General features: G+C 38.6%; 2 protein-coding genes across 4 annotated transcripts; one reads left to right on the top strand and one right to left on the bottom strand.

Moving 5' to 3' along the window:
• Positions 1-4: 4 nt before the first annotated feature.
• calcoco2 (calcium binding and coiled-coil domain 2) lies at positions 5-8,635 on the bottom strand. Of its 2 annotated transcripts, none has more exons than XM_056366079.1 (15): positions 8,486-8,635; positions 7,795-7,981; positions 7,603-7,705; positions 6,575-6,735; positions 5,726-5,845; positions 5,474-5,599; positions 5,276-5,389; positions 5,081-5,190; positions 4,921-4,990; positions 4,250-4,423; positions 3,950-4,138; positions 3,409-3,525; positions 3,141-3,318; positions 2,306-2,328; positions 5-1,392 (listed from the first exon to the last, which is right to left on the bottom strand). In XM_056366079.1, the coding sequence occupies exons 2-15, from the start codon at positions 7,966-7,968 to the stop codon at positions 1,228-1,230; spliced, it is 1,824 nt and encodes a 607-aa protein (XP_056222054.1). In that variant the 5' UTR covers positions 7,969-7,981; positions 8,486-8,635; the 3' UTR covers positions 5-1,227. The 2 variants fall into 2 exon arrangements, with proteins under 2 accessions (XP_056222054.1, XP_056222055.1); XM_056366080.1 differs by having other exon boundaries at positions 5-1,389.
• A 947-nt stretch (positions 8,636-9,582) lies between these two features.
• ttll6 (tubulin tyrosine ligase-like family, member 6) lies at positions 9,583-24,097 on the top strand. Of its 2 annotated transcripts, XM_056365706.1 has the most exons (17): positions 9,583-9,852; positions 11,905-12,082; positions 13,967-14,116; positions 14,361-14,398; positions 14,854-14,972; positions 15,417-15,547; positions 15,643-15,799; positions 15,886-16,029; positions 16,841-16,926; positions 17,036-17,261; positions 17,797-17,975; positions 18,188-18,376; positions 19,781-19,943; positions 20,297-20,569; positions 20,748-20,834; positions 21,715-21,871; positions 22,500-24,097. In XM_056365706.1, the coding sequence occupies exons 3-17, from the start codon at positions 13,968-13,970 to the stop codon at positions 22,751-22,753; spliced, it is 2,352 nt and encodes a 783-aa protein (XP_056221681.1). In that variant the 5' UTR covers positions 9,583-9,852; positions 11,905-12,082; position 13,967; the 3' UTR covers positions 22,754-24,097. The 2 variants fall into 2 exon arrangements, with proteins under 2 accessions (XP_056221681.1, XP_056221682.1); XM_056365707.1 differs by lacking the exons at positions 9,583-9,852; positions 11,905-12,082 and having other exon boundaries at positions 13,977-14,116; positions 14,358-14,398.
• Positions 24,098-24,114: the final 17 nt, after the last annotated feature.

Raw genomic sequence — 24,114 nt, 5'->3', positions numbered from 1 at the left:
TCGGTGTTGTATCAGTTGAACCCATCTTTATTATTTTATCACCAGGACTGTTTACATACACTGAACAGTTGATCTGATCATTGACATGAATTCACTTGTTACCTTGCTCACTCTCTTCAACAACATCGACAATTCATCCTGACACATACAGATTAAATAAACACTTGAATCAGTAGATCTGATTACAATAGATAAGACTGTCCTCTTAGAGATAAGTGCAAAGCTAAACTGTAATAGTTGTGGTTAATATATCCCGTGCTGTGCTTTATTTTAAATTATATATTTATTTACTTAAAGGACCACATCATTTTTTTTAAGCATGCTTTTGCCCATTTACAACTAATAATTTTCAAAACTTTTAGGTTTTATGTTTTTCTACCCTCCAGGCAGCTGCTTACTAGGGTCATTAATTTCAGTGCCACAGTAAAATGAGCCTTCATAGATGTGAACCTTGTTTAACTTGAAACAGTGAGTTTCATACCTGCTTTTATGTTTGCACTATCCATTTCTGTGTCAAAGACTGGTACTACTTATTCATTAATCAGATTATTCCTGATTTAAATCAGAATCTGGCCTATATATTTAGTCTCTTCACATCCTTTAGAGAGCTACCAGCCATAAGCTGAAGTCTGTTAAAGCACTACCAGATTTCTTCTTGCATCTTTTTATTAAATTGTTGTCAACAGTCGCACACGCACACACACACACACACACACACACACCAAGTGGATTGTTAAGTGATTTAATAGAAAGAAAATTTGCGAACACTTACTTAATATGTGAATTTATTTGACTTTTGCCAGTTTTTATTTAGGTAAAATTTGTCTACTTGGGTTTAAACTACATTTTTAAAGTTTGGCCTCCCTTGTTAAATGAAAATTAGGGTTTTGTATTTTTTGGGGATCAGTACAGAAACTCTGGAGGGATCATACCGGCCTAAATAAATGAGGACCTAATGTTCAGTGTGGTGGATTATATAACTCAGGCAGGTTTCACATCTCTGTCAGAAGGTCAGCATTTCAAAGTTCACGTTAAAATAACTCCTGAAATTTAGTATTGCACTAGAGATTTGAAAAGGAATTGTCAAAATTAAAGCAGCATTAAAGTGAAGTGTAATTTGCAGTAAATGAGTATAAACATGCAAAAACATCACTGTAGTCCTTTAAATAAGACCACCTAACTTGTAGGACTTTCGCATTCAACCCCATTTTTGGCCCAGTGCAGCTCTCACACCTCGTGGCTGTAGACGTGATCTTCGAAGATGGACTGCTCCATGTAGTCGCAGATCATCGTACAGAACGGACACACTCTGTGACTCTGCTCATGCAGCTCTAGTTCGTTTTGGGTGATGCCAGGGAATCTCTCCTGGCAGTGACAACACACCAGCGACTGCTGTGGACAGAAATAGACACGTCACATTACAACTGGTAACAAAATAGGGAGAGGATTATGTTTTAAGTCGGCTTCGAAAATAAGCAGTAAACATCCCAGTCACTCTCAGCTGCCCCCCTCACCCTCCTCGTCTTCTTGCCAGTAATGATGGAAATGCTATAGTATTTTAATATAATGTTCACTGGTTGTGGTTGATCAGGCTCTCCAAGAGTTTTTTTTTTCCACAGCAGCATCCCAAATAGCCAATCAGAGGCATAAACTGACCCCAGATCTGCCATATAAACTGCAAGGAGGCTTAAAAACAATCCTTACAGTTTACATTTTATTTGAGTGAATAATTAAGATTGGAAATGAACATCGACCTGAAGATGAAATAATAGGAAATAAGAAACAAAATTCTGCTGTTGGTAGATGCGGCCCCTCAGAGAATTTAGCACCAAAGTGACAAGTGACTGCAAATAAATCAATGCCAGACTTATTCGTGTTTATTTGCAGCCCGGTAAATGTCAAAAATGTATTCTTTATGTATTATAAATGTAATACATAATCATCATCAGATAGAAAACAGAGAGATGCCCAGCTGTTTCCGTACTGCAGTCATTGAGGATCTACTCAACCATCCTCACAGACCTCTGCAGCTCCCTGACATTCGATAAACAGTTATCATTCTTCAGTTTGTGAGTAAAGGTGAATGACTCGCTTTTATCTGTTTGATATTAAGGCATTCACTGAGTGTGTGTATGACTGATTACAGTGACAGAATCTGAATAGATGACATGCACAACATGTTTTGCTTAGGTATCATATGACTGATAGGACAGGTGAGGTCATTCTCCTTACTATACTAAAACTTCTCTGAAAACCACTCAGTGTTTTACTGCTAAAACTCCTCTAGAGCTAATATTTTACTCACCTCTTCCACTTGTTCTGCAATCCCTGCAAGGAAAGACAGATCTGTTAATACCAGATAATTAAAACAATTATTGTTCATGTTTTATTCTCAAATTAATGATTACTTTAATTATTTACTCATCTGTTTATTTTCTTGATTAATCGATTATTACCAAGTCCAAAACCCAAAGACATCAAGTTAAATATAAAAGACAGAAAAAAAAGCAAATATTCAAATTTGAGAAGCTGGAACCTGAGAATTTTCAGCTTTTATGCTTAAAAAGATTACATATGAAAATACTTGCAGATTAATTTTCTGTCAATCGACTAATTGTTTCAGCTCTATTTAGAATAGAAAAATGTATAAAACGCTGCTTTCTTTTTGGGAATAACTTGTTCATGTTCATGTCTAGTAGGGTAACATCAAATTCACCCACAGATGTTAAAGTAATAGCTACTTCTGTTTAAACAGTATCTTTGGTGGTTGACGCATTTATATTGTTTGAGAGTATCTACAGTAAAATTGATCTAATGTCTAGTCCTGTCTGTCTCTGCAGAGGTGTAGGTATTATCTCAGCTAAATGGGAAACGACATGTCCCAGATATCTATAAATCTCAGGTAAGAAAAGCTCTGATTTGAGTGAACCGGCCCTTTAAACTGTAAGAAAATTGTCTTTTTCTGCTCACTACAGACACACGCTCAGGAGAAATACGACCGAGCTGTGATGAAGATAAACCTGCTGAAAGAGGAGCGCAAGGAGTTGAAAGAGAAGATTGACGTTCAGATTGGCGTGTGTCTGTAGTGTGAAAGTAGTTCCACCTTTGCATGTGAGTGTTTATATCAGTCTGTTTCTCACCTATGGGCTGATACAGGTCGTCGGACTGATCCGGTGTGTCCTGCTGCCAGACGGGGACGAGTGAAGTGTCATCAGCTGGCGAGGTGACATCAGGCTGCATGTGTGGCGAGTCGGTGGGGGGCGCTGAGTGGAGGTCAGAGTAAACTCTGCGCAGGCCCTCCAGATCATTCACCAGTTTCTGACAGAATGAACAAGCGTGGCAAAATCACAAGGTGATCATTTGAATCTGAACATTTGCTGAGGAAAGAAGGTGTGTGTGTAAATTTACCTCGTTTTCTCTGGCGAGCTCTTCTTTCTCATGTATCTCAAGCCTCATCATGTGTTCCTGCTTCTCGATGATGCTCTCTTTTTCTGCGATCGCTTCCAGAGCCTCTCTGAGCTGCAGCTGATAAATTGTGCAGGAAAACAAGTTCTTATTTTAACACATAGAAGACAAATCTGACTTTATGGTTATATTTATAGAATATATGGCCAAAAGTAGGTGGACACCTGGGCGTTAATCTACTGCTGTAACAGCCTCCATCAGGGATTTGCTCCCATTCAGACACAAGAGCACTTGTGAGGCCCGACACTGATGCCTACTGATAAGATTTGGCTCTCAGCCTGCATTCCAGTTCATCCCAAAGGTGTTTTGGTGGCAGGCAAGTTGTTTCACACACCGACCTGAGAAAACCATTTCTTTATGGACCTGGTTTTGCGTGCAGCTCTAGAGCAGCTTTGCACCTAAAACCCATCTGTTGATGAGTCCCAGACCAAAAGCAAACAACTTGTCCACATACTTTCGGCCGTATAGTATACCCAGACTTTACCTCATATTTGCTACTTTTCCGTTGCTCCTGATCGCTTATTGAGCACAAAGTCTCCAGCTGCTTCTTGATTTGCTCCTGCTCGCTCTCCAGATACTCGGCTCGTCTCTTGGCGTTTCTGGACTCCTCCTTCTCAGACTCCAACTTTCCCTCAGCGTCCTGTAGTTGTCTGGCAAGAGTCTGACACAGCACCTGAAGAGGACATTTCATTTAGCTGTGCTGCCTTGTGTGATTCATTAATTGACAGTTTATTTTTTTTGTTTAAAGAGAATATCAGCCTCTTTTATGAAAATTTCTTCCCACCTTCAGATCATCATCTTGTCCTGCGGTGTCCTGCGGTGTCTCCTGCTGCGACAGCCTCCTGTATAAGTCCTGGTTCTCTTGCCTCACTTCGTCCATGTTGTGTGCGACGCCTTGCAGCCTTTGCAGCTCCGCAGAGAGCCTGTCATTCTCCTTCTTGCTGCTCTGAAGATCAACCTGCCAAAGGTAAAACTCACACCTGAATGTGATCTGGTCCCAAATGTTGTGTGTCTTTGGAGTTGTTTTGCATCACTTCACTTCAGTTTTGTATCTCTTTGCGGTTGTTTAGACTTTTTACAGTCATTTTTCATCTCTTTGCAGTCATTTTGAGTCTATTTGTGGCTGTTATGTCTCTCTTTGTAGATGTTTTGTGTCTCTTTGTAGTTGTTTTGCATCTCTTTGAGAGAGTTTTGCATCTCTGTGTTGTTTTGAGTCTCTCTGTAGCTGTTTTGTGTCTCTTAGTGTTTTTTTTTTGTATCTCTGTGGGATTGTTTTGCATCTATTGCTCAATTTGTTTCTTTTAACGGAGCTCTGTGACCTTTAAACAAGAAATATAAACAGTCACTTCTGAAAGCTACAGACAGGTTAGGGAAGGACTGTCACAAGCTTTGGTAACAATAAGAAAACACAAAATAACTCCAACCTGATCCTTTAAAACTACAGAGCAGATTTACCTCCAGAATCTGGATGCTGTCTTTTGTTTTGACCAGTTCCCGTTCTCCTTCTCTGAGTTTGGTTTTCAGCCTAAAACACACAAAATCATTATGCAACAGGTTCTAAAAGTTCTCCTCCATATTTATGATAAAAAAACAGAAAAGCTCAGACTCGACTCACTTGGAAATCTCCTCGCTCTGAATGTCAATCTTCTCTTTCAGCTCCTTGTGCTCCTCTTTCTGCTGGTTTATCTTCATCACAGCTCGATCGTATTTCTCCTGAGCGTGTGTCTGGAAATATGTAAAACAAGAATTATTACGGGAGGAGATTGACAGAAGATTTTTATCTTTAACAGCAGGTTAAAATGATCTTTACCTCATTTTGACTTGATGCTCTATCGACACTCAAGCTCTGACTCAGTTTTCTCAGCTCAGTTTCCTTCTGTTGCTGAATCTCCAGCTGCTTTGTCGCTTGGACCAACATCTCCTCCTGGTAGTAACATTATTTTCAGTTAGGTTTCACACTAATAATGAAGTGCTGAGTTTAGATTTCACATGTGGACTGAAAACAAACCTTTAAATTGTCCATTTCCTGAAGTTGCTGCTGTAAGGTGCTTTTTAAGTTTCCATTTTCTTCCTTGATTTGATCCAGGTCTCTGACCACCTGACTCCTTTCTCTCTCTTTCTGCTCATTCTGCCCCTGAACAAATCAATGAAACTGCATCAAATATCAAAGTTCAATTCCTATTTACCTATTTTATCTATTGCGCAATGAGCAAATGTGTTCACTATCGTACAGACACCGGTGTAAATTAGATAAGCAGACCTTCAGGATGGCAGCTTGCTCTTGTTCCTTCTGTAGAGCACTCTTTAAGCTTTCATTTTCCTCCCTCATCTGATCCAACTCTTTCTGCAGTTCAGCCTTCTGACGGTTGCTCTGTTCCACCTGTTCCAGGGTTCAACAAAACACATAAGTCAACACAAACTTTATTTACTTTTGAGAGACAGAGGTCTGTTTCCATCAGTGGTGAGAGGCCACACACAGACCTTTTACCAAACTAAAAGTAGCAATACTCAAGGGTAGAAATGTGTGGTAAAATAAAAAAGTACAAAATTATTGTCATAAAATTTAGTTAAAGTACTCATCATGAAGAATGGCCCATTTCAAAATAATATGTATATTATATTAGTGGATTGTATATTATATATTGGATATAATATTGGATTATTGGAATGACATAATCATTAGACTAATGCATCACTTTAATGTTGCAGCTGGTAAAGGCAGGCTTCATTCTGCTTACTTCATTTATTTATATGGGTATGTTGTAAATTCCCTCTTATACATCATAATAACACATCATAATGTATTTGTTGATTTATATTTTGTATTATTAATCTGAATCTGCAAAGTCACTTGTTACTGAAGTTATCATAATATTGTCGAGTAAAAAGTTAAATTTCTGCCTGTGAATTGTAATAGAAGTATAAAGTAGCAGAAAAATGGAAATGGCTCTTAAAATCAAGCAATCATCTGAATTCTAAAAACTGCTATTGCTTCTTTACTTAATCATTATATTCACACAGTCATTTAGTGTCCAGTTGTTTACACATCAGATACAAGACACAGTCACTGGCTTTTGTGCCAATTCTCTCATTACATTGCGTCTGGTACCTGTGTTGTAATAATGAGGAAGTCGTCCTCCTGGCTGCTGTCCGTGCTTTGCTCTTCTGGGGTTTTGAAACAGAAGGGAGTGCTCGCTCCTCGCACCTGGCCAGAGCTGTCGACGTAGCAGAACTGGTAGAACTCGATCTCGTCCTTCGGCAGGTAGTACTCTGACAGGAAAAAGACCAGAACAGACTGCTAGAGATAAAACCTACAGGGTTGCATCTAAAGGTAATATTCATTGTTGTTTAATCTGGTGATTTGTTTTTGGCAAATAAACTATTAACTTTTTTTATCGAGAGAAAGTCTGATCTGATTTTAATAAAATACCTATTAAGAGTCTACTCAGGTTGTGGAAGTGTATCAATAGACCTTTCTCACTGCAAATATCAATGTGTTCTTGCATATATTTTGTTTTAATGGGCTTGTGAAATGTATCAGTCACAGTCCTGTCCAAATTCAAAGACTTATAAAATTCATTTTACAACACCACAGAAAGGATGACAGGGTGTACTGAAATGTAATGATCAGAGTCAGCTTCTATCAGCAAGAACGCTGTTTCTAAATTTACGAGTCTGTGTCCTCACATCCTTGCAAGTTTGGACTCCCAAGTCCAAGTTCAGACTCTTAAACTTGTTGCAGAAAAAAACAGGTTAACTATGGCTCTATCCTACTTATATGTAACCTTTAATGTTATTATTTACATCTGTGCTCTTACTTCTGTGACTTTAAAAAAAAAAATGCACAGATGTACTGAACACGAATTGTAAAGCTCTAAAAAAATATATAGTTTATATTATTGGTCTAAAAGATCTTCTTCATCTGCCAAAAATAGATCACCTGAACCAAAAACAAAATCTGACTGTGGTTTGCATAATAGATTTGACTTTGTCTGTCAGCAGATCAGATTTGTGCTTAAACTGTTTACACATAAGAAGACCAGAGTGTTCAGTGTGTTTTGACGGTACATATTGAGTGTACATTACAAACATGACTGAACATTTTCAACCTGCAGTGAAACCAAAACTATTCCTTACCCTTAAAAACAGCTTGCATAGTCACTGACTGTTGTCCTGCCACATCCTGACAAGGCTCCGCCCACACAAAGGTGTGATAGTCCTTCGTTGTGCTCCATCCCACCTGCAAAGTGAAAGTTAGAAACTCATCTGTGGTAAGATTCTTAAAACCACTACACAAAAACTACAATAGATTTAACATGGTTTCCTCACCTTGAAGATGCCCACCCAGTCCCTGCTGTTGGGCTGGTAGACTGCAGTGTGGCTGTAGCGGCAGGTGACGGGGGTTGAAGGTGGGTAAGAGTGAGGGATGTCGGTGAAGACCACCTGGGAGTAGGTACATGCTGCTGAGGAGTCAGCTGCTGCTGCCTCTGAAGGGCTCTCCATGCTGGACTCCAGGCTGCCAGAAAACATATAAAGACTGATGATGAAACAACATTTCTCGAGTGACTGAAGACAGCAGCTGTCACACTCTGGCCTGTGCTATGACAGAAAACAGCACCGATGTTTTTATAGGCCTCCTTCTTCCTGTGGTTGTTCATGTGTTTTGTTTAGCTTTGCTTTTGCGCACTTAAAGTTTTTTTCTCTCGCCTGTTTCCAAACTGATTACGCATAAATAATAAACTTAAAAACACTTCCCCACAGCTGAAAAGACTCACTGTGACTCTTAAAACTCTTCACTTCACCTGGGAATGACATTTAATCTATTATAATAACTTTTAAAGGCAGTAGTCGAAAGAATAACGTCTAAATACAGAAACCGAAAGTAATCTCTTCAAAAAAAAAAAGATCGCAAAAGAGATAAACATATTGTTTACACCTGATACACAACAACATTTTCAGCACCGCTTTGTAACAAATATAACATGATGATAAAATACTGAAGTAATAATATTAAACTTACATATTCGCTGTCACTTATCGCAGCACCGAATTCGACCGTCAGCTGCGCCCGACTGAACCTGCCGATGTGCTGCCTTCAAGTGCTCCTCGGATATTTGTACTCTCAGGCTCTCATAAATACGTCACGATTCGCAGTAGGCATATTGTTAAGCAAACAGCATAAATTGATGCAACTTTTCTGGATCCAAACCTATCTTTTCTGGTTTCTTAAATTAATCTAAATATTACAGTATAAAACAAAAAACGTATGATACGTTTTTATGAAAAAAGGTTTTAAAATTAACTTTAAAAAAATGTATATAAATCAAAAACACCCCACTTTAGTTTCCTTTATTTTCTACATTGTTGTATAAAATGTAATGGATAAAATATAAGCTAAATTAATGACAAGAAAAAGAGCAAAAATTTACATTTTGGGGGCATTAAGTTAGATATAACAACTGTTGTCTCACAATTGATGTGTCACCGGCCTTATTTTCGATTGTCTTTGAAGTTCTCGGTGTGTACTGCATTATGGGAAATGTAGTCCAATTTAAAAGCATACATTTCTTGCTCCTTAAATTTAAAGACCACAAGAGGGAGCCAAACGCTTTTCCGTCGTTGAACTGATCCTGATGTGTAAATACAGTAAAACCTATTTTGTAACAGCGTACATGTGTAGTATAATAATCTTTATTGGTCATTTTAAAAACCAGTGTGGATTTTGTTGTGGTTTTGCTTTTTGAAAGTTATAACTGAAAATAAATGTCGTAGTTTTATCTTGAAAATTGATAATTATATTGTATATCTTATATGATCTCAAGGTATGACATAGTATTACACCCATGGCTGGATTAAGTTCCCACGAGTGGGGTTGTTAACCCTCAACTGAACCCTAGTTTGAATTGACAGTTTGAATAAATAACACTATTTTCTGACGAAACAATCAATTATTAAAGATAATATCACACTAAATATTATGTATTATTTAAGATTTTTTCTTACAGTAAGACTTTTCTTCATTTTCTGTAGGAATTACCCGGTTATAATGAAATGTATTACCTGGAAACCACCTCACCTGCAAGCTGCACCTGTGAATCATCCTGCTGGTGTATCTTTTCTCATCGGTGAGCCAACATCCAATCAGAGACGAGAACTCTCACGCCCCCGTCTTTTGATTGGCTGAAAGATAAACAGCTTTTGGAACTTGTGTCTGTGCGTGTGACTCGAATTCATTCATGTTTACATTTGTAGGATACAGCTCCACTTTGCCTCAAGCCGAGACTTCAGCACGACCCGCCAACAACAGCAACGACGACAGCAACGTAAGAAAAGGCTGGTCGGTTAGTGTGACTCAGCGGGAGCAAGAGGACACACGTTTTGCTGACGGTAATGTCCGGTTCACGACGTTTTTAGCCGTTTACGAGTTGATTGTCTCAAGCTATCGCTAAGGAAAAGTCGGCATCATGTTACCATAGCAACAACACGGCACATATCCATACATATGAGTACAGCCGTTAGTTTTAGCTCCATATTTGCCTAATTTTTTAAGATACCGACCAACTGAAACGTCCAGACTGTCTCAAGTAATAAACGAAATGCGTTTTCTTTGATGACTTCACATGAATTCTGTAAAAATTTAGGTTTCTGTTGTGTTTTTTTCTTCTTTTTGTGAGTAAGCTAGCTAACACGCCGTGGTGTTACGACATATTTTGTGATTTTGTGACCTCAAGGTGTCATATAGTAATTTTTTTAAATAACAGCTATCAGAAACGTTAACATCCACCAAAACAAATTTACAGTAGCCGGAAGTAACTTTCCCAAGTACTGTACCTGATACTTAAGGCAGAGACTTGTTATTGACCCCCGCTACACATCGTTGTTTCATTATTTTCCCATGCACTCAGAAACCAACCAGTGCTCTAGAGCTGAAATACTAAGGTAGTTAATTTATTAGTCTATTGACACCAACAAGTCTGATAAGTGATTAAACATTAAAGTTTTTTTTTAAGGAAAATGCCAAAAATCTATTTTGGTACAATACAATTTTAAAACAAATGAGCTCAATGTAAAATAAAATGATGAAGGTCTTAAAACTAGAAGACCAGGGCTACAAGATGGAGGATAGAGGACCCATTGGTTTTCTCTACACCACTCTACTTTGTAAATATTTGGTCAATCAATCAGTCATATTGGTCAGTGTGATATCTAAGTTTAGCTTGTAGCTATAGTACCAGGTCACACTTAGTACCAACTAACTTTCCTCTGTTGGTCCTAAGTGTATTTTGTTTTTTTGTCAAGGTTTGTATTTGTAGATCACAGCAAAATATGTCATTGTAATGTATTCATTTAGTATTTATCTAGTGTCTTGTACAGTCAAGACATTAAAATCATACAGCCACAGCTCTAATAACAACAGGATTAAATGGTGTTATTGTGTTTATTGTTCTGGTGTCTTGACAAGGTTTTAGCTATGGTCTATTTTCGGTTATGTGATGAATGTTGTTAATGTAGCCTTTTTTTTGGTGTTTTTGTTACTAGTGATTCAACAAATCAGAAAATAGTACACTAAGCTTGATTTTAAAAAACAACAATTGCTCATCTTGGAGAGCAGGAATTGAAAACATTTCCAAATCACCAGGAATCACAATTTGTAAATACATTGCACAACGCTGTACTTACTTGCAAGTCCTCCAAAGTAAACAGTAGCATTGCCTTCCTCATTTAATAACCAGAGATATTCTTTTTTTTTCTACGCAAACAATTTCTCTTACCCTTATTTAATATCACTCTATAAAAAGGCAGATAAGTAAGTATGGAAGCGTGTAAGATGTCAACTAATGGTTAATTAATGTTGATTGACTGATTAATCAAGCAACCAGTGTTGGCCATTATGTGTCATTCTTCTACCTCATTATCATCCAGCCTTGTTTTATCTGATTGATACCTGGTTGGCTGCCATGGCATCTTGGAAACTTAATATACAGTGTCTTGTTTGTCTGTTTTCGGTTCCTCTTTGCCAACTGTTTGATCAGCATTTTCCTTTCTGCCTGTGCTGTATATTTAATGTCTTCAATGGAGGGCAAAGCTTCAATTGAAGGTGCTCCATTTCACCTTGGCTAAGAAGATAGATGTCCAGACTGCTCTCTTACACCACACACTGCCGCAACACTTTTCAGCACAGATTTAAATTTAACAACTCAAGGTGTTGAAAAGTACTTCTCCTATTTCAGTGAACAAATATCAGGGATTATCCTTCTCCACTTGCTCCCTGCTGAGGTCACCTGATCATTTTCTCTCCATCATGTCAAGGGGGATCGGGTGTTTGTCCCCATAGTTTCTAATTGGTCACCAGATCCACCGCCGGGCCTGTTGCTTGACTGTGTAAGTCAATCTGAACTGAGCCATCCTTGTGATGATGCAAATCTACTGTGTCTCCAGACGCAGACCGTGCATGAAGCTGAGATGTGGCTCTGTGGTTTGTCTACCGAGGAGGGTGACAGCGTCTTTAAGGGCTCTTAGAACGAAGATTCTTGGACCAACGAGGTGTGCAGGCAGACAGAAGGGGGCAGCAACTTCCATTGCCTTTATCCTCACAAATGTAGGCTTAACAATGCAGGTGAGTAACAGTCATTTCTCAAATAATGTTAGTGAGACTTGACAATACAATTCAACAGTCCTGCAACAAATCTTACCTTCATGAAGGTTATAATGTTGAGTTTTTGTTGTTTAAGAAAGGTGTTGATTCAACTTCATGGTCCTTTTGGAGGCTGTAGTTTGTGCTGCATTATACCGAGACGTGTTTCTAAAATTTTGTCAATCCATTTATATCAGTAAGGGCAGACTTAATATTTGATTAAATTCAACAGTACCAAAAACTACAGCCTCCCCAATGACCACAAAGTTGAATCTACACCTCTTCAGGGCAGTTTCAACAAAAACTGAACTTTATAACCTGCATAAAAGGAGGGTAAGACTGTATTAGTTTTAGCTAAACAATGTACCTGCCTGATTAGTGCCAAAAGTTTTGGTTAAGTTATCAATTAGTCAACGGAAAATGATCTGATATTGATTTTGATAATCCTTTTAGGTAATTTATATTGTAAAAAAACAGTAAACATTTGTGTCCTACTGCTTCTCAAAAGTGCAATTATTTTCTGCCTCTTTGTCTCATCATTGCAAAGTAAACAGTGAAAATCAGCAGTTTTTAATACATGATTTGGGCTTCGTTATCTTTATGTGCATTTATCATGATTATTGCCCTTTTATTTAGTGCTGCAGTTTTTTCAAGTAATTTAAATAGTGTTAAATGTCAGCATGGCGTGTCACCTGAACGTTGAATGCTATGTAGTGACATTTAGCAATTACCAAACTTGTTCTCATTGAGTCCAGTCATTGTTCGATGAGGACAGGCAAGACAAAGGTGTTATTCGTGTACCTGTTGTTGTTGCATGCTGAGGGACAACCTTGGAGAAATCCTTTGCGGGGCCGTAACTGTATCTGGCCTGAGGTCAGTGGGGCGTCTCGGCCCAATGTGGAGCTCACAGTTCAGGGCCAGGATTATCCAGATCACTGGATCAGAATACTGTTACCTAGCACCGTAACCTCCCACAGTGTACCTGGGATGTACCTCCTTAATGCCACCCCCCCCTCCACCCCCCACCCCCCACCCCCCAGTATTCTTCCACGGTCATTAGCAAGAATTAACTTGACCTCACCTTCACCCTACAAGACACCAGATAGGAGGCAGAGGCAAACAGCTGAGACGCTGCTGTGACAATTGGTTGCTACTGTGCAGACAGACTTTTCCAGATAAAAACACAAAGTTTTCAGTCTGTGATGTGTTCACACTGGAAGTGAGAAAATGAAATATACACATACCATACAGCATGCACACACAAGTTCAATCGATTCAACAATCAGTCTTAATTAAAAATAATCACAAGAATCCTAAAACTACCCTAAAACTACTGTATAAAGAACGAAAAGATATTTTATGTCGTATCAGTAATTGTTTACCTTGCTGACTCTACGTTTGCTGTTTCTTTTTCTATCAACATTATGAAAAGCAGTAGAATGTAAGTAAAGTGTTATACTGTATGTGCTTATTTCTGTTGTACCTTGGCTCTGCTTGGTGTTAGGATTAATTCCCCTCGCTATTGTTGTCGTATTAACCACTATTTGTATCCGTCCTGCCATAATAATTCTTGAATGCCAGTGTGTGACAGCGTGCTGACAGCCAGAGCACTCACCTGATGAGAGAAATGGAAACGGAAACATGATTCCATGCGCGCACTTACAGCATGTACTTTGTTCTGTTTGATTGAATTTCATTGAGAGGCTGTACAGCACATCCCATTAAAGAAGAACTATGTAAACGAGTAAATGAGTGTTGGAAAATGGAATGGAATAATTTGTTTTTTTGTCTACACTGTCATCTTAGTTTTTTTGCATTTGCTGATAGTAAAATGAGCAAATTTGTCTTTGTTTTTGGCACATCCAGGATGGGTCTACCTGTGGACAGCCCAGACAGAAACGATGATGAACATAAATATGAGGGAGAGGGAGAGGAGGGCGAAAGCCAAACTGAGGCCTGCACCTTCACCCGCACCCCGCCGCCCATCACCAAGAAGAGGAGAAAATGCAAGAAGAGGTACTTTACTGCTGGAGCTCCTCCATTTGTACTTCTGCAGTTATTTCCCATTGCAGGTATATTAACCGCTGAGCACCCTGACAGTTATGATTTTATAACTTGTCCTGGAGGCTCTTAAGTTTTTGTTTTCTCATTTGTCCTCATCATATATGGGAAAAGGAAGATGAGCGTAATGATGCATTTGTAGGACCTTGCAGCAAAGCAGATGTCTGTCCCTCTCTCTGTCTCTCTTCTCTTCCAGATGACTGTGGATCAACCTCACCAACTGCAAATATGAAAGTGGTAAGTTTGGGACAAAGATGACTAAATTATAAATGTCTATCTAAGGTAATTACTTTCCATTCTGCAGCATCTTTTCAGTACTTTTGTGTACTTTGGTCTGGAGCTGTTTTTCATTGTTTGGTCTGTGCCATGTAGTTCTGGTAAAAAGAGATCTTATTGCCACACAAGTTATTTTAATGTTCTTCTAATTTCGTGGCAACAATTTGGGTATGGCCCTTTCCTGTTTCAACATGACCCCATGCAAAACAAGCAAGCATGCAAACTTTATTTAAGTGGCACCAAATTAAAAGCCAGATGGAAAAACCCTTTAACCTTTTACATGTTTTAAAAATACCAAAGGAGTGGTAGAGATTCCACAGTTTAGGGTCATAAAAGCAGGAAGCAGCCTCTATAGATTTTGTGTTCAAAAAAATTAGGAACTTTTAAAAAAACATTTGATGTTTAATTTGCCTCAGTGCGACGAGCTGCTCGAAGATACGGCCTCAGAGAAGCGGTGGAGGGTGAAGACTGGACACTGTTTTGGACCGACTGCTCTGTGTCTCTAGACCGTGTTAAGGACATGAAGCGTTACCAGGTATGTGACTGAATTCGCTCGCACCAGCAGCCACATTACTGCCATTACCATATATGGCTAATTAAGCTGAATTCAACACTGTAAAATAATTGTCTGTTAATTCAATCTGTAGATCTGGAGATGGATCACGGAAGACTAGTCGTTCTGCTCTTTCAATTTGTAACATCTTTACATGTAATTTTAATTATCCTCAATATGTTTACCCATGAAAGTATTTTGGCTTGTAAAACATTTGCGATCTAATTGGGTGATTCAGTGTAGTTACTATTGAGCAAGTTAATACCAATTTCCTCCAGTCTTCTCTTCAAGTATGAATAAGGAGGATCAGTTTATTTTGTAATACCCAACTTAGTCCTGCACATAGAAATATGTATTACCGTCCTCATATATTCACAGAATATTTCCCATGTAAACACAATTGTATGTGTTTATTTGTCTTTGCAGAAAATAAACCATTTCCCGGGGATGAGTGAGATCTGCCGCAAAGACTTACTGGCAAGAAACATGAACCGCATGCTCAAGCTTTTCCCCAAAGACTACAACATCTTCCCCAGAACGTGGTGCCTTCCTGCAGAGTCAGTTTGCACTTTTTGTTGTGAGCTTGCTCTTTTATTTTGTTCTTCTCAATGTGTCTCGGTATACTAAATCCTTATCTGATTGTACTTTGCAGTTACAGTGACTTCCAAGCTTACACCAGGGCCAAAAAAAACAAGACATATATCTGTAAGCCAGACACTGGCTGCCAAGGCAAAGGCATCTTCATCACCAAATCAAGTAAAGACATTCCCCCTGGAGAACACATGATCTGCCAGGTTTACGTCTCCAGGGTGAGGGTCTATTAAACAACACATACAACACCTACACAAAAACACACACAGTTTAATGTTTTTAACAAATGCTTTTTATTCCCCAGCCTCTCATTATTGACGGGTACAAGTTTGACCTGCGTATTTACGTGCTGGTGACGTCATGTGACCCATTCAGCATATTCATGTTCAAGGAGGGGCTGGCCCGCTTCTGCACAACACAGTACAACGAACCAACGCACAGCAATGTGGTGAGAAATGTTAAAGGATAACGTCTGGTGATATTCTAGATTTTACCTATGGTCAGAAAATCTCATGTACAAACTCAAACCAACAATATGTTATATCGAACATGTTATATTAAACTTGACAACTCGTCCCTCAGAGTGTCCAATGCTCAGAACCAATAGACTGGCCTTTGGACTTATCTCAGTCAGCGGTTACCTCATAATTTATTCATAATTTACAATTTATTGATTTATACTTAAAAGTAAAATTTTAAACTCATATCCTTTCATATTTCTTTACAATATATATACAGTATATATATTATAGTATAAGGACATAGTTTTATATTTTCTGTATATATATTTATCTTTATTTTCATCGTATATTCTACTTCATATTCTCCATTGCTTGCTGAAGGAGCAACTGTAACTCAACCTAATTTTCCACCGGGGATCAATAAAGTATTCTGATTCTGATTCTGATATTGAGCCTGATATATTATATCTATTATTTATTCTTCTTATTTTATTCTTCTGCCATTGTTAATCCTCTGTTGATAATAGTCCCCAATAGATATACCATTTCCTCCTGTGTCAAGCTGTTTTAGGAAATTACAGATTTCTTTGTGTGACCCATTTTTAAAGTTTTATGTCTTCCGTTTCCAGTTTTGACATCTTTCTTAAATGATAACTCACTTATTGAAATTGTCTTTTGATCAACTTATCAATTCAGCTTATTAAGTCATTGCAGCTCTAATAAGAAACTAACAATTAAAAATGTGTATTCCTTTCTTTTCTGTGATGTACCTGTCCTGCCTTGTTTCTCTGATGTTAGGAAGATGTGTGCATGCATCTCACCAACTACTCCATCAACAAGCACAGTGAGAATTTTCTCCGTGACGAGGACACAGGCAGCAAACGGTAAAAATATCCTGTAGCTGATGTCTGTTGTGTAACATTACTAATACGCTTAAAATATCACATTTGTCTTCATGTAACTCAGCATGTTTCGTGTTGTTTTCTTGCATAGAAAGCTGTCCACCCTTAATAAACACTTGGAGTCCATCAGCTGCAACACAGAGAAGCTGTGGAATGACATTGAGGACGTGATCATAAAGACTCTGATCTCCGCTCACCCCATCCTCAAACATAATTACCACACGTGCTTCCCCAACCACACCACCGGCAGCGCCTGCTTCGAGATCCTGGGCTTCGACGTGCTGCTGGATCACCGCCTCAGACCCTGGGTGCTGGAGGTGAAAGACCATGACACCTTAGTTTAATATACTGTATATCAGCCATAAATATGCATACCAGTTATTTTTGTTTTAAAGTTCTTAACAGGCTCCTATATTAAATACAGTTCAGCTAAGCTTTTAATGCCTTAATATTTCCCTGTTGTAAAACACCTTATTTCACACAGTCTGACAGTATCATATACGTATATCCTGAATCAGCTTGTTCCAGCTCTTTATTGAAGCTTTATGATATTTACACTCAGTTAAATATTCAAACGCAGACCTCCATGTTTTTATGGCTATCACTCTATCAAATGGAAATATTACAGATGTCTTGTGCAACATTTTATATATATTTTTCCCAACTTTAGATGTGTTTCACATATTTGGATCTCCACTAGAATTCAAAGCAAATATTTGTGGGTTGAACAGTGTTAGGCCACACAGCAGTAGTTTGTAGTGAGGTGTAAGGAGTAAAAATGTTACGCAGAAAATTGATTATCATATTAGATGTATAATCAGACATGTCTAATGTTTTTATATGTGTGTCAAGGTGAACCACTCCCCGAGCTTTACCACCGACTCACAGCTGGACCGGGAGGTGAAGAATGCTTTGCTGTACGACACCCTGGTTCTCATCAATTTAGGTGCCTGCGACCGCCGCAAGATCACCAAAGAGGAGAGACGCAGGGTGAAGGACAGGCTGCAGCAAAACCGCTCCAGAGAGGCCAGGTATGGTCCTGTCAGACGCAAATGGCGTGTGAATGTTTTCCCAAGGTCATACATCCATTGTGTAGGCTTCCTGTCGACATACCGTACTGTATGCAGGTGACTGTTACTGCGTGTGTGTGTGTGTGTGTGTGTGTGTGTGTGTGTGTGTGTGTGTGTGTGTGTGTGTGTGTGTGTGTGTGTGTGTGTGTGTGTGTTTTTTTTTTTACCACCAGGTCGGAGGAGCTGCGTCAGTGCCAGGCGGCCACGGTGGAGCAGATGGAGAGATATGAGGCCAAACACCTGGGAGGCTTCAAGAGGATCTACCCCAGAGAGGGAGGAGAGAAATACGACAAGTACTTCAAACACAGCAGCTCGCTCTTCCAGGAGACGGCAGCGTCCAAGGCCAGAGAGGAGTGTGCCAGGTACCTGCGGCACGCGGTCAACATATTCAGTACAGTTCAGTAAAGAGATTAAGCTGTTAGTGATGGACAGGAATCTTTTATTTTGGACTACATGGGGTTGTGTATCTGCCAGATCTCATCACATCTGATGGATCAGTTAGTTGACTGACAGAATTAACAATTCAAATATATCTATCCAATCAGGAACCTCAGAAAAACAAATGTTAATCTGACCCACTTCACACAAAAACAGAAGCTATGGCTCTACAACATACATCTGCATAACCCAACTAATTTCTCCAAAGATAGTGTCCCTCACACCTCCTTATACCAATGTTTCCACTGAGGGAACATCTTTACAAATACTAGAGTTAAGAATCTTTCTTCCTATATATAAACAATATTACAATTAGCTTTGCATTATTAAAGGGGTGATAAATCCTTTAATCACTTTCACTTTTCTTTAAAATGTTTGTATCTTTTTTTCCAGAATATATGTGCACATATAACAATCAATACACTGATTAATTGATTAAATTAATTATCAAGCAAAAATGCTCAACATTTTGCTCGCAAATGTGAGAATCTGCTCTGTCTTCTATCGTTATGAATTCAATGTGTTTTCTCTGCCCATTACTATTGGTTGTTAATAATGCACGAGATCTACAGTATTCACTATAATAAGTGTTATAGAAAAATAGGTAGTTATAAAACATGTCTGGAGGGATCTTTATGTGCAGCAGAAAGGACAAAGGGCTCAGCTCTGTTCCGGACCAAAATTCAAACGAGGCTGAAAGAATATAACATAAAGGCAGAATTAGAGATGCAGACTGTAGGTATGGCTGATTTAAAATAAACCCGGATGGTGGTGAGCAAGTTCATGCTCCTTGGAATAATATTTATTTTTAACAAACAAACTTTTACATTTTGAATGTTCTTTGGTGCAGGCTTGTTCTTCATTTCTTTACTGTTACTATTTGTGCTACTATGTACTATTTAAAAAAATACATTTTGATAACCATAGTTTTAGTTTTAACTTTAGGATCACAGTAGTGAAAGGAAAAAAAAATTTAGTACAGAAACAAAGATATTTGTAATAGTGGAAATTAACTAAATGCATTTACTCAAGTCTTGTACTTAAGTACAATTGAATTTACTTGGTGGTTGGGGATTTTGCAGTTTAAACCGCTCAACAATACATAGAATACAACAGTAAAAGGCTACTTGCACATTAATTCATCAGTAATAATAATCCTATAGTATAATATATATGCATGTATAATGCATGTGTGGGTGAAAACATGTCAAAGAAGACAATATAAAGATTAAAAAAAGAGAAATGGATTTAATTAGCACTAAATGATCTAAAATTATTTCACTTTATATCAGAGAATTGCTGAAGTTTCTGTGTATTTGTGTTTTCAGGCAACAACTGCAGGAGCTGCGTCTGAAGCAGGAGCAGAGGGAGAGAGACCAGATGGGGGGTCGGAGGAGAGACTTGCAGGGGGAGACAGCAGGGGAGAGAGTCAAACCACAACGAGCATTAACACAACCCCCCACTTCTCGCTGTGACTGTGACCCAGAGGCGGTGAGGCAGCTTCGTTAGAGATGCAGTATCCACATAAAACCACAAGAGGGAGTCGTACAGCCTCTGGCCTATGATGAATGGTTCATATTCTGCCTGACCCCTTACAGTCAGAGTAAATGTATATTTACCCAATTTAGATTAGCTAGAATAATATTCCTGCAGATAACTTTTATTGGATGTCTCTCATTTCAAATTCAAATATGTTTTATTGTCAAGACCGGAAGAGCGAACAGTGTTATCAAGGTTATCCAGTGACAGTAATTGCTAATATATTGTAAATACATACTAGTGGGTACATATACAGTAAGGCAATAAAAACAAATTGAATCAAATGCCTCTATGTGTCTCTGCAGCCCCCTCTGTCCAGTCTGTCAGTGGATCCTGAAGCTGCAGGAGTCCGAAAAGAGAAGCAGGAGAAGGAGAGGGAGGAGGAGGAGGAGGTAGATATAGAAGAGCAGGAGCGGGTGGAGGCTCTGCTCCAGAGGAAGAAACTGCTAAAGGACCTGGGGGTGGTGGACCTGATCCACCAGCTGCTGCACGGGTGGACAGAGGGAGGGGGAGTCCTGCAGGACGCCTGCACCCACCAGCAGAGTAAACAGACTCAGCAGAGACAACAGCAGACAAAGGTAAGACCTGACTACAGGTGATGTTTTCACCTTTAATGTGTCAGCCAACATGAAGACATTGACAGCCGCTGTGGTTTTCATGCAGCATTAAGTATGGTCTCAGTTTTCACTTGTCTGTTGTTCATTAAATGATCATTTTATTTACTCTACCCTCCAGTCACTTTATTTTTCATTTCAGTTGGACTCTTTGGCGCAGTTTTCCCACAGGACGAAGCAGCAGCAGCAGCAGCAGCAGCAGCAGCCCTGCACTCAGATCTCACGGCAGGTACATGACCACACGGACACCAATCTAATCAAAACAATCCCATATTCTGTCACATCTGGTTTATTTAAAGAAATAAGGAATGTAAGATACCTTACTCCTTTAAAAGGTAAAACAGAAATAATCAATTCCAATTCAGTTGCTTCAAAAACATCCTGTAAGTGACTTAAACTTTTTTTTAAGAAGAAAAAAAATAACATTTTCTATATTTTTGCATTTTCACACTTGTAGCTGGGGCTGTAACTAACAATTATTTTCATTATTGATTAATCTGCTGATTATTTTCTCTATTAATCTTTCAATCTATATATAAAGTGTTTAAAAATAATGAAAGATGCCATTTACATTTTCAGAATCCACAGTGACATTTTCACTTTGTTTTGTCCAAAAATTAAAATAAAGACAATTCAATTTTCTGTCATATGGCAAAGAAAATCCAGAAAATCTTCATATTTGAGAGGCTGGGATATTAGAATATAATCTATATAAGAGAATATTTGACATTTTTGCTTGAAAAAAACAACTGAAACCATTAATTATCAAAATAGTTTCAGATAACTTTTCTTTCAATCAACTCTCATGACTCATTATTCAATGACTACTCACTGCAGCTCTACTTGAAACATTGAATGTTTTCCCAGAGGCCGACAGTTCATGCTGTAGTTCAGTTGGCTGAATTGTACAGAATTGTTCCAGTGTAAATCCAAATGTATCACAGTTAATTTAAAGCTGCTCTGTGGATAAACAGTATAAAATAACTGTCAGCGAATGAAAACGTATTAACAGTTTAAATTCAGCTGAGAATACCAGTGTAGATTTTGCTGTGCTGAATAATTATTATGACATGGAATTAAAATGACATAATATCACCGCTGTGCTGCAGCACGCCCACTCCCACATGACTCAGCAGCGTTTGCTCAGGCCCACCATCGACCAGAGGAGCCTGAACGAGTCCAGCTGCCTGCAGCAGGAGTCCAAGAGCCTCAACAGAGCGGAAGAAATACGAAGGACCAGCAGCGCCCAGCGGATACACTGGCCAGGTAACACATCTCCACACGCTTCTCGCTGTGATTTGACAGAAATCACCTCAATGCAGCAGCAAAATGCAGGTGAACTGTGTCTTTGCATGTGAATTTTTTTTTTTTTTTTTTGGTTCTTTCTTGAGCTTTAACAGAGTATCACAGTCTCCTGGGTTTTTCTCACCTGCACAATCAGTATTTTGCTGCTGTTTTCCCCTATTTGTTGCATGTTTTTTGCACAAAATATATAAATAAAAAAATGTATTAAATGTTTTCGGCTCTATCTTCTAAAAACAAAACTGGCTTGTGATTAAAAATACCAAAATACGTTTTCCATTCATTTAAATTTTAAAGTGTGAGGAAATAGCACTTACCATTTTCCATCACATTCACCTACAACAAAGATTAATATAATTCAGCTTCAGTAATTAGTTTGCACCTTTTAATTCAGTCATACAGCTCTTATTATTACTGTTTTCTCTTGTTTAATAATAGAAGAGTTGTGGGAATCACAGATCACTGCAGAGTTTCCAGAGAGTAGCATTATTAAACACATAATTAAAAACAACTGAAAACTAAATTAACTTTTGCAGTGTTCTTGTTTTGTGTATATTTATGGTTGGATTTTCTCTGTGTTTCCCTCCATCAGTCAGCGGCTCTCCGGCCGTCAGGGAGGACAGCAGGAGCAGCTCCTACACCGACACCCGGTCCCGTCCCAGCATCCCGATCGTAAACCACGTCCCCAAAAGAGGCCTGCGCTGCGCCTACATGTCCCATGACCCCGCTGCCCTGCAAAGCCTGCTCGTCATCTCCACTCGAGCCCCGCTGGTCAGGAGGCCTGGCTTCTCTCACATAGTCCGAAACTCCTCCCGCAGGGCCCCCCAGCACAGCAAAGGGCAGTGAGGAGCAGGGACCGCCGACCCCTGAAACCCCCAGCTAGGAGAGTCTAGAGCTGCTGCAGGCCGACGCTCTCACACTGAAGCTACTCCAGATATTTAAACCGATTTTAGACAAACAGGACCTGAGGAGAGCTGGAGGTAGAGAGGCCTTAAACTGTGATAACCCACAAACACACTGTGCCTGTAATGAATGCCTCATGTTTATAGATAGATTTTATATCTGGATACCTGCAGTTAACGCTGCTCCGCCACTGCACAGTATCAACCCGCAGCACTGCAGAAACTACATTATGACTTTTTACATTTTCTACCCGCTGTGTGTTTTCACATATTTGTCATATTTTTGCTCTGCGGATGAATCATCTCAAACAAACCTCATCTTTAGTGCCAAAATAAAAGCACAGGCCTCATTTAACACATTATGGAACATGTGTGTGATTCATATCTGCACATTTCCTCAGAATCTATAAAGTCATTGATTATTGGGTTTTGATTTGAGATTAAATTTCTACAGTGAAATCAAATTAGCTTTGATTCATGACTATTAAAGCCTTACTAATTAATATTACGATTCAATTTGAAAATAAACATTTAAACTGAGGGATATTAAAAATAAAAGCCTGCTGCTTTTTATCTGAAGGGAATATGTTTGTGTTGTCAAGTATTAAAAATAACTTTATTTGCACTGGTGGTCAATAACATTGATTTTTTTTACCCGCGAAAAACGATTGCAGTGCAATTCTTTTTTTTCTTTTTTTGATTCCTATTTATTATTTCTGATTTTATATTAAAATATACATTTTCATTATTATTTTAGCTTTATATCATTCATTTTTGCTGTAAAGTTGTTAATTGTTCGCACCTGTGTGTGGCTTCATCTCGACACTTTTCAGTTTGAGTTGAAGAGGCCATAAAGTTTTACAGCATCTCTGCGTCCGGTTTCTTTGTTTTGGTCTCAAACTGAAAACACAAAGAAACAAAAACTACTTTGCAGCTTTAAACTATGAGAGAGGAAATTCTCCACAACAATACAGCGTGGTGTGACCTGAGAGAAATGTCTACACGTTTAGTAAAGATTTTTTTCATATCGCAACAATTCAAAACTGTGCAGATATATTAATGTTTTTTATCGTTATATGTAAATTATTATCGTACAAACGAAACAGTGTGTAATCACGTGTCCGGTCTATGAGACTTAAACTGATCGACAGATTTGAATCGAAAGAGATTTGATTAAATATATTATATGAAGCATTAAAGGCCTCACTGCAGGCGACAGATCAAGTTTTGCTTCTTTTTTTTCTTTTTTTTTTTTTAAATATATGATTAAAATATTACAAAAACAGGACAGATGACAGACGTGTT

The sequence above is a fragment of the Seriola aureovittata genome, chromosome 21 (genome assembly GCF_021018895.1).
Source record: "Seriola aureovittata isolate HTS-2021-v1 ecotype China chromosome 21, ASM2101889v1, whole genome shotgun sequence".
Taxonomy (NCBI): Eukaryota; Metazoa; Chordata; class Actinopteri; order Carangiformes; family Carangidae; genus Seriola; species Seriola aureovittata.
The sequence above is the reverse complement of the archived record's forward strand: the minus strand, read 5'-3'. Positions and strand labels throughout refer to the sequence as shown.

Bases quoted from the DNA above. Each gene is read 5' to 3' on its own strand.
- calcoco2 (XM_056366079.1), bottom strand. From the start codon at position 7,968: ATGGAGAGCCCTTCAGAGGCAGCAGCAGCTGACTCCTCAGCAGCATGT. The intron at 7,706-7,794 runs GTGAGGAAACCA...TTCACTTTGCAG, and splicing joins ACTGGGTGGGCATCTTCAAG to GTGGGATGGAGCACAACGAA. The intron at 6,736-7,602 runs GTAAGGAATAGT...TTTTCCTGTCAG, and splicing joins TATGCAAGCTGTTTTTAAGG to AGTACTACCTGCCGAAGGAC.
- ttll6 (XM_056365706.1), top strand. From the start codon at position 13,968: ATGGGTCTACCTGTGGACAGCCCAGACAGAAACGATGATGAACATAAA. The intron at 16,030-16,840 runs GTGAGAAATGTT...CTCTGATGTTAG, and splicing joins AACCAACGCACAGCAATGTG to GAAGATGTGTGCATGCATCT. The intron at 19,944-20,296 runs GTGAGGCAGCTT...GTGTCTCTGCAG, and splicing joins GTGACTGTGACCCAGAGGCG to CCCCCTCTGTCCAGTCTGTC.